The 13,579-nt window shown below is 38.5% G+C and overlaps 1 protein-coding gene across 2 annotated transcripts in view; it reads right to left on the bottom strand.

Moving 5' to 3' along the window:
- Positions 1-7,185: 7,185 nt before the first annotated feature.
- Positions 7,186-13,579, bottom strand: part of LOC126092072 (uncharacterized) — a 145,233-nt gene continuing 138,839 nt past the window's right edge. For both annotated transcript variants that reach the window (XM_049907492.1, XM_049907491.1), the window contains exon 2: positions 7,186-7,742. In XM_049907492.1, the coding sequence (XP_049763449.1) occupies positions 7,260-7,742 (483 nt within the window). In that variant the 3' untranslated portion in view covers positions 7,186-7,259. The remainder of the gene's footprint in view (positions 7,743-13,579) is intronic.

Here is a 13,579-nt window from a genome sequence, read left to right as displayed (position 1 = left end):
GATTGGTCTGCATGGCCACACAATCTATTGTTGCAGTGGTATATACAATGATAACCAGTTTCATTCAAACTCGAAGTACTTTCAGATCTGTTAAATGAAGTAAAAGTATCAGTTATGTAAGATCAAATATACCATATGATAAATATAATAGTGTATTTTCAAGCAGTCAGGCAACCAGAAAGCTCGTGAAGTGAACTTGGCAGAGGTCAATAGCAACTGGTCAGTAAAATTAGATCTACTTCTAATGTTCTCCTTGTCTCACCCATCATGCATTATTTTGGTTCCAAGGTAACAAATGGTTCAAATGGCTGTAAGCACTCATCCCCTAGACTTAGAACTACGTAAAGTTCATCACACACATCCATGCCTGAGGCAGGATTCAAACCAGTGACCGTAGCAGCCGCATGATTCCGGACTGAAGCGCCTAGAACCGCTCGGCCACAGCACCCGGCCCAAGGTAACAGAGTTCCTTCACTTTGTCTAATATATGGTCCTGAATTTTGACGTTACATTGGATGTCACATTGGTTGCTAAAACTCATTTCTGGTGCTGTTCAATACTTTTTTGGTGGTGTTGAATACTTTCGACTTTCTTTAGTTTACTTCCAATCCATATTCTGTGATCATCAGACTATTCATTAGATATAATGGGTCCTGTAAATCTTCACAGAGGATGATTTTAAATCCTACAGTACCAGTGATTTGGTTTCTTTGCCCAGTCTGAGTATCAATTTGAAGGAGAACCTCAGGCTTCGTAGCATGGTCACAGTCCGATCACTTGGAGGGCCCTGCCATTGTGGGCATGTCATATGGGCCTGTCCCCTGACATGAGCATACCAGTAAATACTGTGGCTCCACATTTTGCCCTAAGTTTCTTGCAGTTTTCTGAAGCTTTTGATATGCACCATTGTATATACATGTAAAATATGGTAGCAACAAGACACAGTCAATCCCTTCTCTATGTGAGAGCAATGGAATTACTAAGCACAGAATACTAAAGCAGAGTTACTAAACACAGCCTTCCAAAATTCCTTCATCAAAGAATTCAAAGTAAATATTCCAGAATTCAAATCCAGAACAATTGCCAACATGAGTAACTTAGAAATAGGTATCCTCAGAGCAGTGAAGCAACATAAACCACTTAATAAAATTAAGTCTTCCGGTCCAGATTGCTTACCAATCAGGTTCCTTTCAGAGTATGCTGATGCAGTAACTCGATACTTAACAATCATATACAAACACTCACTCACTCAATGAAAGATCCGCACCTAAAGACTGGAAAGCTGCACAGATCACTCCAATATTTAAGAAAGGCAATATGAGTAACCCACTAAATTACAGGCCCATATCATTAATGTCAATATGCAGCAAGATTTTGAAACATATATTTATTCATACAGCATGAATCACCTTGAAGAGAATGATCTATTGATCTGCAGTCAACAGGGATTTAGAAAAAATCATTGTTGTGAAGCGTTGAGTGCTGTCGCTAAGCAAACTGATTCCGTATTTCTAGGTTTCCAGAAGCCTTTTGACACCATACCTCACAAATGACTTGTAATCTTATTGTGTGCTTATGGAATATCATCTTAGTTTTGCGACTGCAAAAAGGTCACAGTTCATAGTAACTGACAGAAAGTTGTCGAGCAAAACAGAAATGATTTGGTATTTCCCAAACTAGTGTTGTGACTTTCTGCTGTTCCTATCTTTTTAAATGATCTAGGAGAAAATCTGAATAGCTGTCTTAGGTTGTTTGCATATGATGTTGTCTACTGTGTAGTAAAGTCATCAGAAGGAGATAAAAACCAATTGCAAAATGATTTAGATAAGATATCTATATGGTGCAAAAACTGGCAATTGGCCCTAAATAATGAATGGTGTGAGGTCATCCACATGAGTGCTAAAAGGGATCCATTAAACTTCAGTTACATGATAAAGCAATCAAATCTGAAGGCCATAAATTCAACTAAGTACCTAAGAATTACAATTACAAACAACTCAAACTGGGAAGAACACATAGAAAATGTTGTGGGAAAGTGAATCAAAGACTGTGTTTTATTGGCAGAATACTTAGAATATGCAACAGATATGCTAAAAAGACTGCTTACACTAAGCTTCTTCATCCTCTTTTGGAGTGCTGCAGCGCAGTGTGGGATCCTTACCAAATAGGACTAACAGAGTACGCTGAGAAAGTTCAAAGAAGAACAGCACATTTTTTATTATACACAAATAGGGGAGAGCGTGTCATTGACATGATACAGGATTTGGGATGGAAATAATTAAAACAATCATGTTTTTCATTGTAGTGGGATGTTCTCCAAAAATCTGAATCACCAACTTTCTCCTCTGAATGTGAAAAATATTTTGTTGATGCCCAACTACATAGGGAGAAACGATTATCAGAATAAAATACGGGAAATTAAACCTCGCACAGAAAGATATAGGTGTTCCTTCTTTCTGTGCGCTGTTTGAGAGTGGAATAATAGAGAATTAATGTGAAGGTTGTTCGATGAACCCTCTGCCAGGCACTTAAGTGTGATTTGTAGAGTAGCCATGTAGATGCAGATGTTGATTGATAGTAGAGTGACTGACATTGCCTTTGAGTCATTCCCTGGACTCTTTTACTCATGCTTTTGATGACTTCTGCTACTCTCTGGTCTTTGCTTTGGCCTAGCCATTCACTTTGTGAGCTCTGCCAATATCTACCACAGTAACCCGTAGTGTAAGTGATCATAAACTTTGTTCTACCTACACAGAGTAGGACAGAAAGATAGTAATGCCATCAACAAATCTTATTGAAATCCTTTTGCCTTGAATTTTAATACCACTTCTGAAACTTTTTTTCTGTCATTCATTGTTTCTTTGATGTAAAGGCCCGCCAGAAGAGGTGGAAGACTGAAACACTGCCTTGTATATTTGGAATATGTATACTTCTGTATTTGTCTGTCTTTGCCAATAGCTTATACTTCTTTTTCTTTTTGAGGTGTTTCAAGACATTGCTCCACTTTACTTTGACAGATGCTTTTTCTAGGTCAACAAAAACTGTGAAACAATCTTGATTTTTCTTCAGTCGTGCTTTGTTATCAAGTGTAACATCAATACTACCTTATGGTACCTTCACCTGTCCTACAGATCATCCTCTTGGATGCTATCACTTTCAAGCTCAGGATATGCCTCTGCACATAAGACGATGCATGTGGTTTATAGAAGATGGATCTCCAGCAACACACTGTTTGAGATGCAATGAATATGTACTATGACAGATGGATAGATGGGGCAGCACCAGTTGCAATGACTGCACATTAACTTTGAATTACTACTATTGGGGTCATCTAAAATACACTGATTAATGTAGAATAGTAAAATTTTGAGAATACATTTGTCTATGTGACAGATGGAAGATCACAGGTTAATGTTAGTGTGAGATAAGTCATTGAAAATATGAAATGCTGGTACATTAATAACCAGTGTAATGGACAGAATGTTGAATGCAAGCACATAAATGTGCATGCACTGTATTGAACAGGTGCCAGAAGTCAATTTGTCTGATGATGTCCCATATGTGCTCGAATGGACACAGATCTGGTGATTGAACAGGCCTAAGCAACATGTGGACATTTTGGAGAACATGTTGCAGCTTTATCCTGTTAGGAGACACCCCTGGAGTATTAGAAGACACCCCCCTGGAATACTGTCCATGAATGGCAGCACAACAGATCAAATCACCATATTGATGTACAAATGTGCGATCATGGTGCATGGGATAGCCAAGAGTGCTCCTGTTGTCCTATGAAATTGCACCTCAGACTATAACTCCAGATGTAGGTCCAGTGTATCTAGCATGCAGACAGGTTGGTTGCATGCCATCAACTGGCCTCCTCCTAACCATTCCACACCGAGACAGAACCAAGTTTTATCAGAAAACACAACAGACATCCACGCTGCACTCTAATTAGCTCTCACTTTCCACTACTAAAGTCACAAATGGCAGTGGTTTGGGGTCAGTGAAATGCACGCTACAGTGTGTCTAGAGAGGTGTTCTTGAATTAACCAGTTTGTTACACTTCATTGTGTCACTGTGGTGCCAACTGCTGTTCAAATTGCTGATGCAGATGCAGTATGATGCACTGGATCCATACACCGAATGTGATGGTCTTCCCTCTCTGTAGCAACATGTGGCTGTTGGGAGCCCAGACTTCTTCTGACTGTACATTCTTGTGACCACTACTGCAGACAATCCTGTACAGTGGCTACCGGTACATTCCTGCCAGGACTTTCTGCAATACTGCAGAAAGAACACCTGACTTCTTGTAGCTCTAGTACATGATATCATTCAAACTCAGTGAGGTACTGATAATAGTGTCTTTGTTCCCTTACAGGCATTCTTGATCAACATCTACTCACCCTGTCCATTCTCAGAGGTAACTAATGCTAGTGACTATTACAGCTTGTATTTAAAACAAACTTGATTTATATCCTCATAGTGGCACTACTGGCACAACTCTTGTGCGACTGGTGCAAAATTTTAATAGACATCATCTTTCAGATGATGCCTACCAGTTTTCACTTATGTGCAATACTCCTTCTTGGGGATGCAATTTTCTTTTCTGTCACTGTGTTTGTTGATGCAGTGCATATTTGTAATGAAATTTGTAATAACTCAGTGTATCATGGAAGCCTGCAAAATCATTCAACACCATCTAGGGGTGTCTCAAAGAATGCAACAACTCATGACCTTACAAATGTAGGCTATGCGGATATAAAAACAAGTGGAGGACATTTTGAACATGTGCCATAGGTTTCTGACTTGATTACTTCATAACAACTTCTTCTTCCATTGGTAACTCAATAAAGAAAGCCTTTTCTAACATATGCCTGGTGGGTTCTCTACAAAACATACAGAAACCAGAATGCAGTTATAAGAGTCTAGGGGCACGAAAAGCAGGCAGCAACTGACAAGGGAGTGAGACACTTATGTAGCCTGTCTCACGTGTTATTCAATCTATGTTGAGCAAGCAGTAAAAGAATACCAAGAGAATTTGGAAGGATAAATAAAAACTTTACAGTTTGCCAATGACGTACATTCATCAGAGATGGAAAAGCACTTGGGAGATCAGTTGAACAGAATGGTTAGCGAGTAGAAAAGAGATTATAAGATGAACATCAGAAAATGTAAAGCATGGGTAATGTAGTGTAGTCAAATTAAATCAGGTGATTCTGAGGGAATTAAGAAATGAGATACTTGAATTGGTAGAGGAATTCTGCTTTGTGGAGAACACAAGTCAATAGAATATAAAATGCAGACACACAATAGCAAGAAAAACGTTTATGATGAAGAGAAACTTTAACATAAAATAAAAATTAAAGTGTTACAAAGTCTTTTTTGGAAGTAGACATCTGGAGTGTAGCATTGTACAGAAGTGATACATGGATGATTAACAGTGCAAGCAAAAAGAGAATACAAGCTTTTGAAATGTGGTGTGCCGACAGAATGCCAACGGACAATCCAGATAACTGAATATGAATTTAAGAGAAAATAAATTTATGGCACAACTTGACTAAAAGATGGGGTTGGTCGATTTGACAAGTGCTGAGCCATCAAGGAATAGTTAATTTGGTAACTGAATAAAGTGTGAGGGGTATGATTAATGGAACCAAGGCTGACTAAAATAAGCACATTCAAGAGGACATAGGTTGCAAGAGATGTAGAGAGGTGCACAGGGTAGACTAATATGGACAGCTGCTTCAAACCAATCTTCAGACTGAAGTCCACAACAAGCATATGTTTATATGGACTTTTTTAGGTGCTTTGGTCTAAGTAGTCCTCTGCCTTCCCTCCACCCTCCCACAGCAGTAAAATTTTTACTAATGCATACTGAAGTGAAAATAGTCATGAGATAACTCCTAATATCATGTCGGACCTCCTTTTGCCTGGAAAAGTGCAACAACTGGACATGGCATGAACTCAACAAGTCACTGGAAGTCGTCTGCAGAAATATTGAGCCATGTTGACTATATATCGCTATCCATAATTGTGCATGTGTTGCAGGTGCAGGGTTTTGTGCAGTAACTGCCTCTTGATTATGTCCCATAAATGTTCGATAGGATTTATGTCAGCTGATCTGGGTGCCAAATCATTCATTTGAATTGTCCAAAATGTTCTTCAAATCAATCATGAACATTCGTGGCCCGGTGACATGGCACATGGTCATCCATAAAAATTCCACATTGTTTTGAAACATGAAGTCCACAAATGTCTGCCATTGGTCTCTATGTAGGTGAACATAACCATTTCCAGTCAGTGACCCATATAAACACAGTCCTCACCATTATGGAGCCACCACCAGCTTGCACATTGCCTTGTCGAAAACTGGGTCCATGGCTTCAGGGGGTCTGCACCACATTAAAACTCTACCATCAGCTCTTACCAACTGAAATCAGGACTCATCAGACCAGATCACAGTTTTGCAGTTATCTAGGGTCCAACCGATATGGACACAAGCCCAGGAGAGACGCTGCAGGTGATGTCGCGCATTTAGCAAAGGCACTCACGGCGGTTGTCTGCTGCCACAGCCCTTTAATGCCAAATTTCACTGCACTGTCCTAGAGGGTACATTTGTCGTACATCCCACATTGATTTCTACAGTTATTTCTTGCAGTGTTGCTTGTCTGTTAGCACTGACAACTCTGAGAAAATACTGCTGCTTCTGGTCATTAAGTGAACTGCATTGCCCATGGTGAGAGGTAGTGCCTGAAATGTGCTATTCTCAGCACACTCTTGACACTGTGGATCTCAAATATTGAATTCCATAACATTTTCTGAAATGGAACGTTCCACGCATGTACCTCCAACTACCACTCCAGGTTCAAAGTCTGATAATCCCCGTGGTGTGGCCGTAACCATGTTGGAAGCCTTTTCACATGAATCACTTGAGTACAAACAGCTTTGCCAATGCACTACTCTTTTATACCTTGTATTTTAGATATTATTGCCATCTGTATGTATCCATATTACTATCCCATAACTTCTGTCATTTAAGTGTGTACTGAAAGATTACAATAAGGTAAGGCATCCATCTCGCACTATATTTTAATGTGAAAATTTTGAGTTATATCTTATTATGTAACTGAAAGACAAACCAGCAGGTCAGTGTATACATTTAAATATTAATCTGTACATCTTTTTTATTTTTCTTCAATATGATACAGAAAAGTATAGAAAACTAATTACAATGTTGGATACAGATTATCTTTGGATATTTAAGATGTACTGTCTTTTTCAGTATCCTTAGCCTCTTGAAAGGACTCTCTAGTTCCTACTGCCAATGAGGCAGAACATGAAGCACAGAATGTTTTTCTTGGTGATGAAGCTGAAGGACTACTCAGCAAAGGGCTGCTGTTTATTGTCACTGAATGTCTATGCAGTGTACCAAGGGAAGCCTCAAAAAGCACATCATTAATTGCTTTCTCAGCAAATATCCTCTGCTGAGGGTCCAGAGTTAATAGTTTTTCACACCACACTTTAACAATTGTTGGGATTTCTTGCTCTGATTTGCTGCTAGACCTCTCCGAAAATGAGTGGGTTATGTGTAATGGGTCTTTCTGTCGAGCAATGGGATCCAATTTAATTTTCTTCATTCTTGGCTCTGGTTTCGCCACAGAAGTGACAAAGGACACAGAAGGCGTACAAAGTTCATTCACCACATCAGCGTTGCTGTGATCAATTTCACCTTCATCAATGACCTGCAAAAAATAAAAAAAGAGTATTTCAGTTTGGCATGTTCTGTTTGCATTGTCTAATGATATTTTCTGTAGCATGTCAAAAGACCTTGATTGTGCAGTTCATGGTATTCTCCTAGAGAAGCTCAAATATTATGGCATCAGTGATCTTGTTGGTAACTGTTTTTCATCCTGTCTAATTACAAGTATGCTGTGTGTTGCTTTAAGAAACTCAGGGTATGTACACAATAAGACATCATTTTCACATTAAAGATGCACCACTGAGTCCCTTCCTGTTACTGTTACACATGACCTTCTGTCATATGTACAAGAAGCAGAAATAGTTCTCTCTGTTGACAACGCAAGTGTTGCAGTCAAGCCTAATGGAGAAACTTCAACACAAAAAAAAAAAAAAAATATTTTCTTGAAAATTAATAACTGGTTCTCTGCAAATGGACTGTCACTGTATTCATTCGAAACACAATACATGCAATTCACTTCTGCACAAGGCCTTTATGAATAATGTGTGTGGATAAATCAATAAATGAAACAAAATACTCTCAATTATTATATGTTTATATTGATAAGAAGCTGTACTGGAAGACACATGTTACAGATCTTCTTCAACATCAAGTTCTACTACTTTTGTGTCACAGATAATATCAGATTTTGGAGGTGAAAATGTAAAAAAATTGACTATGTTGCCTATTACCATTCACTTACAATGAATGGCAACATATTCAGGTGAGTAACACATCACTGAGGAAAGAAGTGTTCGTTGTGTAGTAGCGTCTACTCCGCAGGAGAGTTTCTGATTGCGTAGCAGTTTCTCTCTCTCTCTCTCTCTCTCTCTCTCTCTGTGTGTGTGTGTGTGTGTGTGTGTGTGTAAGTGTGTGGGTGTCATGTAAATGGTCAGCATACTGCCATACTTAGCACCATGATGTAGTATAATTATCAAACTGACTCATTCCATATCATAGTGACGGTCACACTTATTATCCATGGACAATGCAAATAACCAATTACCTAACTGCTAAGTTACTCTACCTTAGGTATCTCACAGGATTTTTGAATTCATGGTACCCCCCCCTTCCCCACTCCCCTTCCAAATCACTTTCAACAATTTATGAGCAAAGCAGCCTTTCACCTTGTTTCTAGTTGTGCAAGACATCTTCAGATGCTATGAAAATGGAGAGTTAGACTGCAGACTCACAGTGTAATTCCTGACTCACAGTGTAATTCCCATTCTCAGACCATGATAGTCAACTTCTGGTGTTTCATATCAGGGTGCAAGACATAAATAAAAATAACTGTAGTAGTACAATGGTAAGAAATGAAAGAGAAATTTTGGGATTAAAGAAGAATTTGCAAAATAAAGACTGGAGAGATATGCATAATACCCTGGCATCAATGAAAAATACAATGTATTCTGTAAAACAGTCATGGGATGCTTTGAACACTGTTGTCCAATAAATTGCTTGTGGAAGCAGATCAAATGCCCCTAAACCCTGGGTTAACATTGGAATCAGAGTATCGTGCAAAATTAGGGAAGACTGTATCTGGCTTTCAGGACTGAAACACTTTACAAACTGCATTGTATAATTTTAGAGAAAGTCAACAGAGGATGAAAATGTAGGTACTTTCAACAAAAACAAGCTCCTTCTGCAATGATATGTTTGGAACATAGTAAAAATTAGACACAAAAAAAAGAATCAAGACAAATGAAGAAATTACGTTAAATGTACGGGGGTTGCCCAGAAAGTAATACACCACATTTTATACCCAAAAACAATGCTATGAGTGTGAAACATTACAAATGTATTATCTGAAGCCTCCTGAGTGAGCGTGCCAAGTTTCCATCACTTCCAAAGTACAGCATAGCTCCAGGACAGTTTCAAAATGCCATCTGTAAGTGATGTACATTACAAGCAATGTTCCGTCATTAAATTTCTCACTGCAGAGAAAGAAACTGTGGGAATATTCACAAACTCTTGTGCAAAGTCTGTGGAGCATCTGCTGTTGACAGAAATACAGTTAGTCGCTGGGCAAGGAGGGTGAGATCATCAAAAGGCGGTTCAGCAGAGCTCCACTATTTGCAGTGGACGGGAAGATCATCCACGGCTGTCACACCTGACACGTTGCAGCAAGCTGATGTTGTCATTTACAAAGATAGACACATTATGACTTGGCAGTTGGCATTGCATCTATCAATCAGCAAAGGAAGTGTGTATACAATTATCTGCACTCTTGGATACTCAGAAGTGTTTGCAAGATGGGCCCTGCAGTGTCTAATGGTGGATCACAAAGCACACAATAAAAACATTTGTCTTGATCTGATGCATTTTTTTTAAGCTGATGGGGAAGGCTTCTTGTCCAGGCTGTGACAGGTGATGAAACCTGGGTTCCCCATTTTGAGCCGAAACAAAACTGGTTCCTTTCCCAATATCCACAGAAGAAAATATTCAAAGCAACTGCTTCTTCCAGTAAGGTCATGATACTGTGTTCTGGGACTGTGAAGGTGTGATCCTTATTCATGTGATACCAAGAGGCAGTACCATTAATTAAGAAGCAGATGTCAACACATTAACAAAACTCAAGACCCACTTCCAGCGACTTTGGCACCACAGCCAACCAGGAGATGTTTTGCTGCAACACAATAATGCTCAGCCCATGTAAGTCTGAGGACTGCTGAACACACCCAAAACAGGTTTGGACACTGTTACCCCATCCATCCTACACACTGACCTAGCCCCCTCAGACTTCCACTTGTTTGGGCCATTAAAGGATGTCATTCGTGGAAGACATTTTGAGGATGATGAGGAGGTGATGCACACAGTGAAGCACTGGCTCTGCCACCAGGGCATGGATTGGTACTGACAGGCCATATATGCCCTTGTTTTGTACTGGAGGAAGGCCACAGAATGGGATGAAGATTACGTGGAAAAATAGGGTGTGTATATGAAACTCCATTCTTTTGTGTGTGTGTATTTCTCATTATGTTCAATAAAGAATTGTTGGAGAAAAAAAATGCTGTGCATTACTTTCTGGGCAACTCTCATAAACAATGAACTGCTGAAAGATAGCCAAAAAACTGCAGAAACTCGCAATAATTTTTTTCCGTCAGCAACAGAAAATTTAGGTTTGAACACTTCCTTAGTAAATATCCAACAGTTCCTTTATTTATTTATTTATTTATTTATTTATTGTTCCGTGGGACCAAATTAAGGAGAAGTCTCCATGTTCATGGAACGAGTCAATACATGAAATTATAACACGATATTAGAAACAGATAAAATGAAATATAAAAAAAACATATTCAGGTGACAAGTCGTAAGTTTAAATGAAGAAATCAACAATGTAACACTGGAATTTGCTTAATTTTTTAGCTCTTCCAGGAGCTCCTCGACAGAATAGAAGGAGTGAGCCATGAGGAAACTCTTCAGTTTAGGCTTAAAAGAGTTTGGGCTACTGCTAAGATTTTTGAGTTCTTGTGGTAGTTTATTGAAAATGGATGCAGCAGAATACTGCACTCCTTTCTGCACAAGAGTCAAGGAAGTGCATTCTACATGCAGATTTGATTTCTGCCTAGTATTAACTGAGTGAAAGCTGCTAACTCTTGGGAATAGGCTAATATTGCTAACAACAAACGACATTAAAGAAAATATATACTGTGAGGGCAATGTCAGAATTCCCAGATTTTTGAATAGGGGTCGACAAGAGGTTCTCGAACTTACACCACATATAGCTCGAACAGCCCGTTTTTGAGCCAAAAATACCCTTTTTGAATCAGAAGAATTACCCCAAAAAATAATACCATACGACATAAGCGTATGAAAATATGCGAAGTAGACTACTTTTCATGTTGAAGTGTCACTTATTTCAGACACTGTTCTAATGGTAAATAAAGCAGCATTTAGCTTCTGAACAAGATCCTGGACATGGGCTTTCCACAACAGCTTACCATCTATCCGAACGCCTAGGAATTTGAACTGTTCCGTCTCGCTTATAATATGCCCATTCTGTCTGATCAAAATATCAGTTCTTGTTGAATTGTGAGTTAGAAACTGTAAAAACTGAGTCTTATTGTGATTTAGCATCAAATTATTTTCCACAAGCCATGAACTTATTTCATGAACTACATTATTTGTTACTGTTTCAATATTACACACAAGATCCTTCACTATCAAGCTGGTGTCATCAGCAAACAGAAATGTTTTTGAATCACCTGTAATACTAGAAGGCATATCATTTATATAAATAAGAAACAGCAGTGGCCCCAGCACCGACCCTTGCGGAATGCCCCACTTAACAGTGCCCCATTGGGACTGAACATCACTACCACTCTAAATATTGCGGAGAATTACCCTCTGCTTTCTGTTCTTAAAGTAAGAGGCGAACCAATTGTAAGCTACTCCCCTTACTCCATAATGGTCCAACTTCTGCAGTAATATTTTGTGGTCAACACAGTCAAAAGCCTTCGTTAAATCAAAGAAAACACCTAGCGTTCGGAACCTTCTATTTTATCCGTCCAATACCTCACAGAGAAAAGAGAATATAGCATTTTCAGTTGTTAAACCATTTCTAAAACCAAACTGAACATTTGACAGCAAATTATGTGAATTTAAATGCTCCAGTAACCTTGTATATACAACCTTCTCGATAACTTTAGCAAACACTGATGGCATAGAAATAGGTCTAAAATTGTCAACATTATCAATGTCTCCCTTTTTATAAAGTGGCTTCACTACCGAGTACTTTAATCGGTCAGGAAACCGACCACTCCTAAAGGAAAAGTTACAGATATGGCTGAGAACTGGGCTAACATACATAGAACAATACTTCAGTATTCTGCTAGATACCCCGTCATATCCTAAACAAAACCTAGCACAACAAGTAAAGGATTACATTCAAATTCATCTCTGAAATAAGTTTACAGTGTAATCAGATCTATTAAAAATAAATTTTCTATAATGACATCTGTAGTAAAATAATGAAATATTGCTGAGCCAAATTTAGTTATTTGAGTTATGTATGTAGGGTAACAGTGATACCTTCCATAGTTTACAAATGCCACTGTCATGTCATTTCACAAAAAAGGAGTCAAAAGGTTTGTGAAGAATTGCTAACCCATATCATTAGTGGCAGTATTTTCAACCATTTTCGAGATTACGATGTACAATAGATGTTATATATAATTGGCATAGGAAAACATACTTAGCATGAAACATTTGGATTTCAAAAAGGACTGACAGCTGAACAAGTTATATTTACTTTGACAGATTATATACTGGAATAAATAAATCATAAATTGGGAACATTTTTTGCCACGGCTTTAATTGTATGAATCATGATATCCACCTGCAAATGTTAAAATATTATCAATCAGTGGACACAGCAAATTTATGGATTTTTCCTTGCCTGAATGGCAAAAACAAAGTTTGTCAGTTCCAAGTCACAAAATGACACAATTTGAAGCAATCAGAAAGGGTGTACCATAAGGCTGTGTTCTGAGTTCTCTGTTGTGTCTAATACCCATAAATTATTACCCTAATGCAGTTGCAGAAGATGCCAATTTTGTCCTTTTTCAGATGACTCATGTACAGATTTGAAATGTAGCACAAGTTCCCATACTGAAAAGGTAACTAGTGATATATCAGAAACATCAACAGGCAGTTCAAGGCAAATGGATCATCATTTCATTTTGACAACACTCAGAAAATACCATTCACAGAACTCCACAAGCTATAAAAATAGATTTTCAAACAATGAAACGCAATAAGTGAAAAGTGTTTAGTTTTTAGGACACCGTATAGACCAGAACCTTAACTGGAAAACCCATGGCCTAGTATACGAAGCACCTT

This window comes from Schistocerca cancellata, chromosome 7 (genome assembly GCF_023864275.1).
Source record: "Schistocerca cancellata isolate TAMUIC-IGC-003103 chromosome 7, iqSchCanc2.1, whole genome shotgun sequence".
Lineage (NCBI taxonomy): Eukaryota > Metazoa > Arthropoda > Insecta > Orthoptera > Acrididae > Schistocerca > Schistocerca cancellata.
The sequence above is the reverse complement of the archived record's forward strand: the minus strand, read 5'-3'. Positions and strand labels throughout refer to the sequence as shown.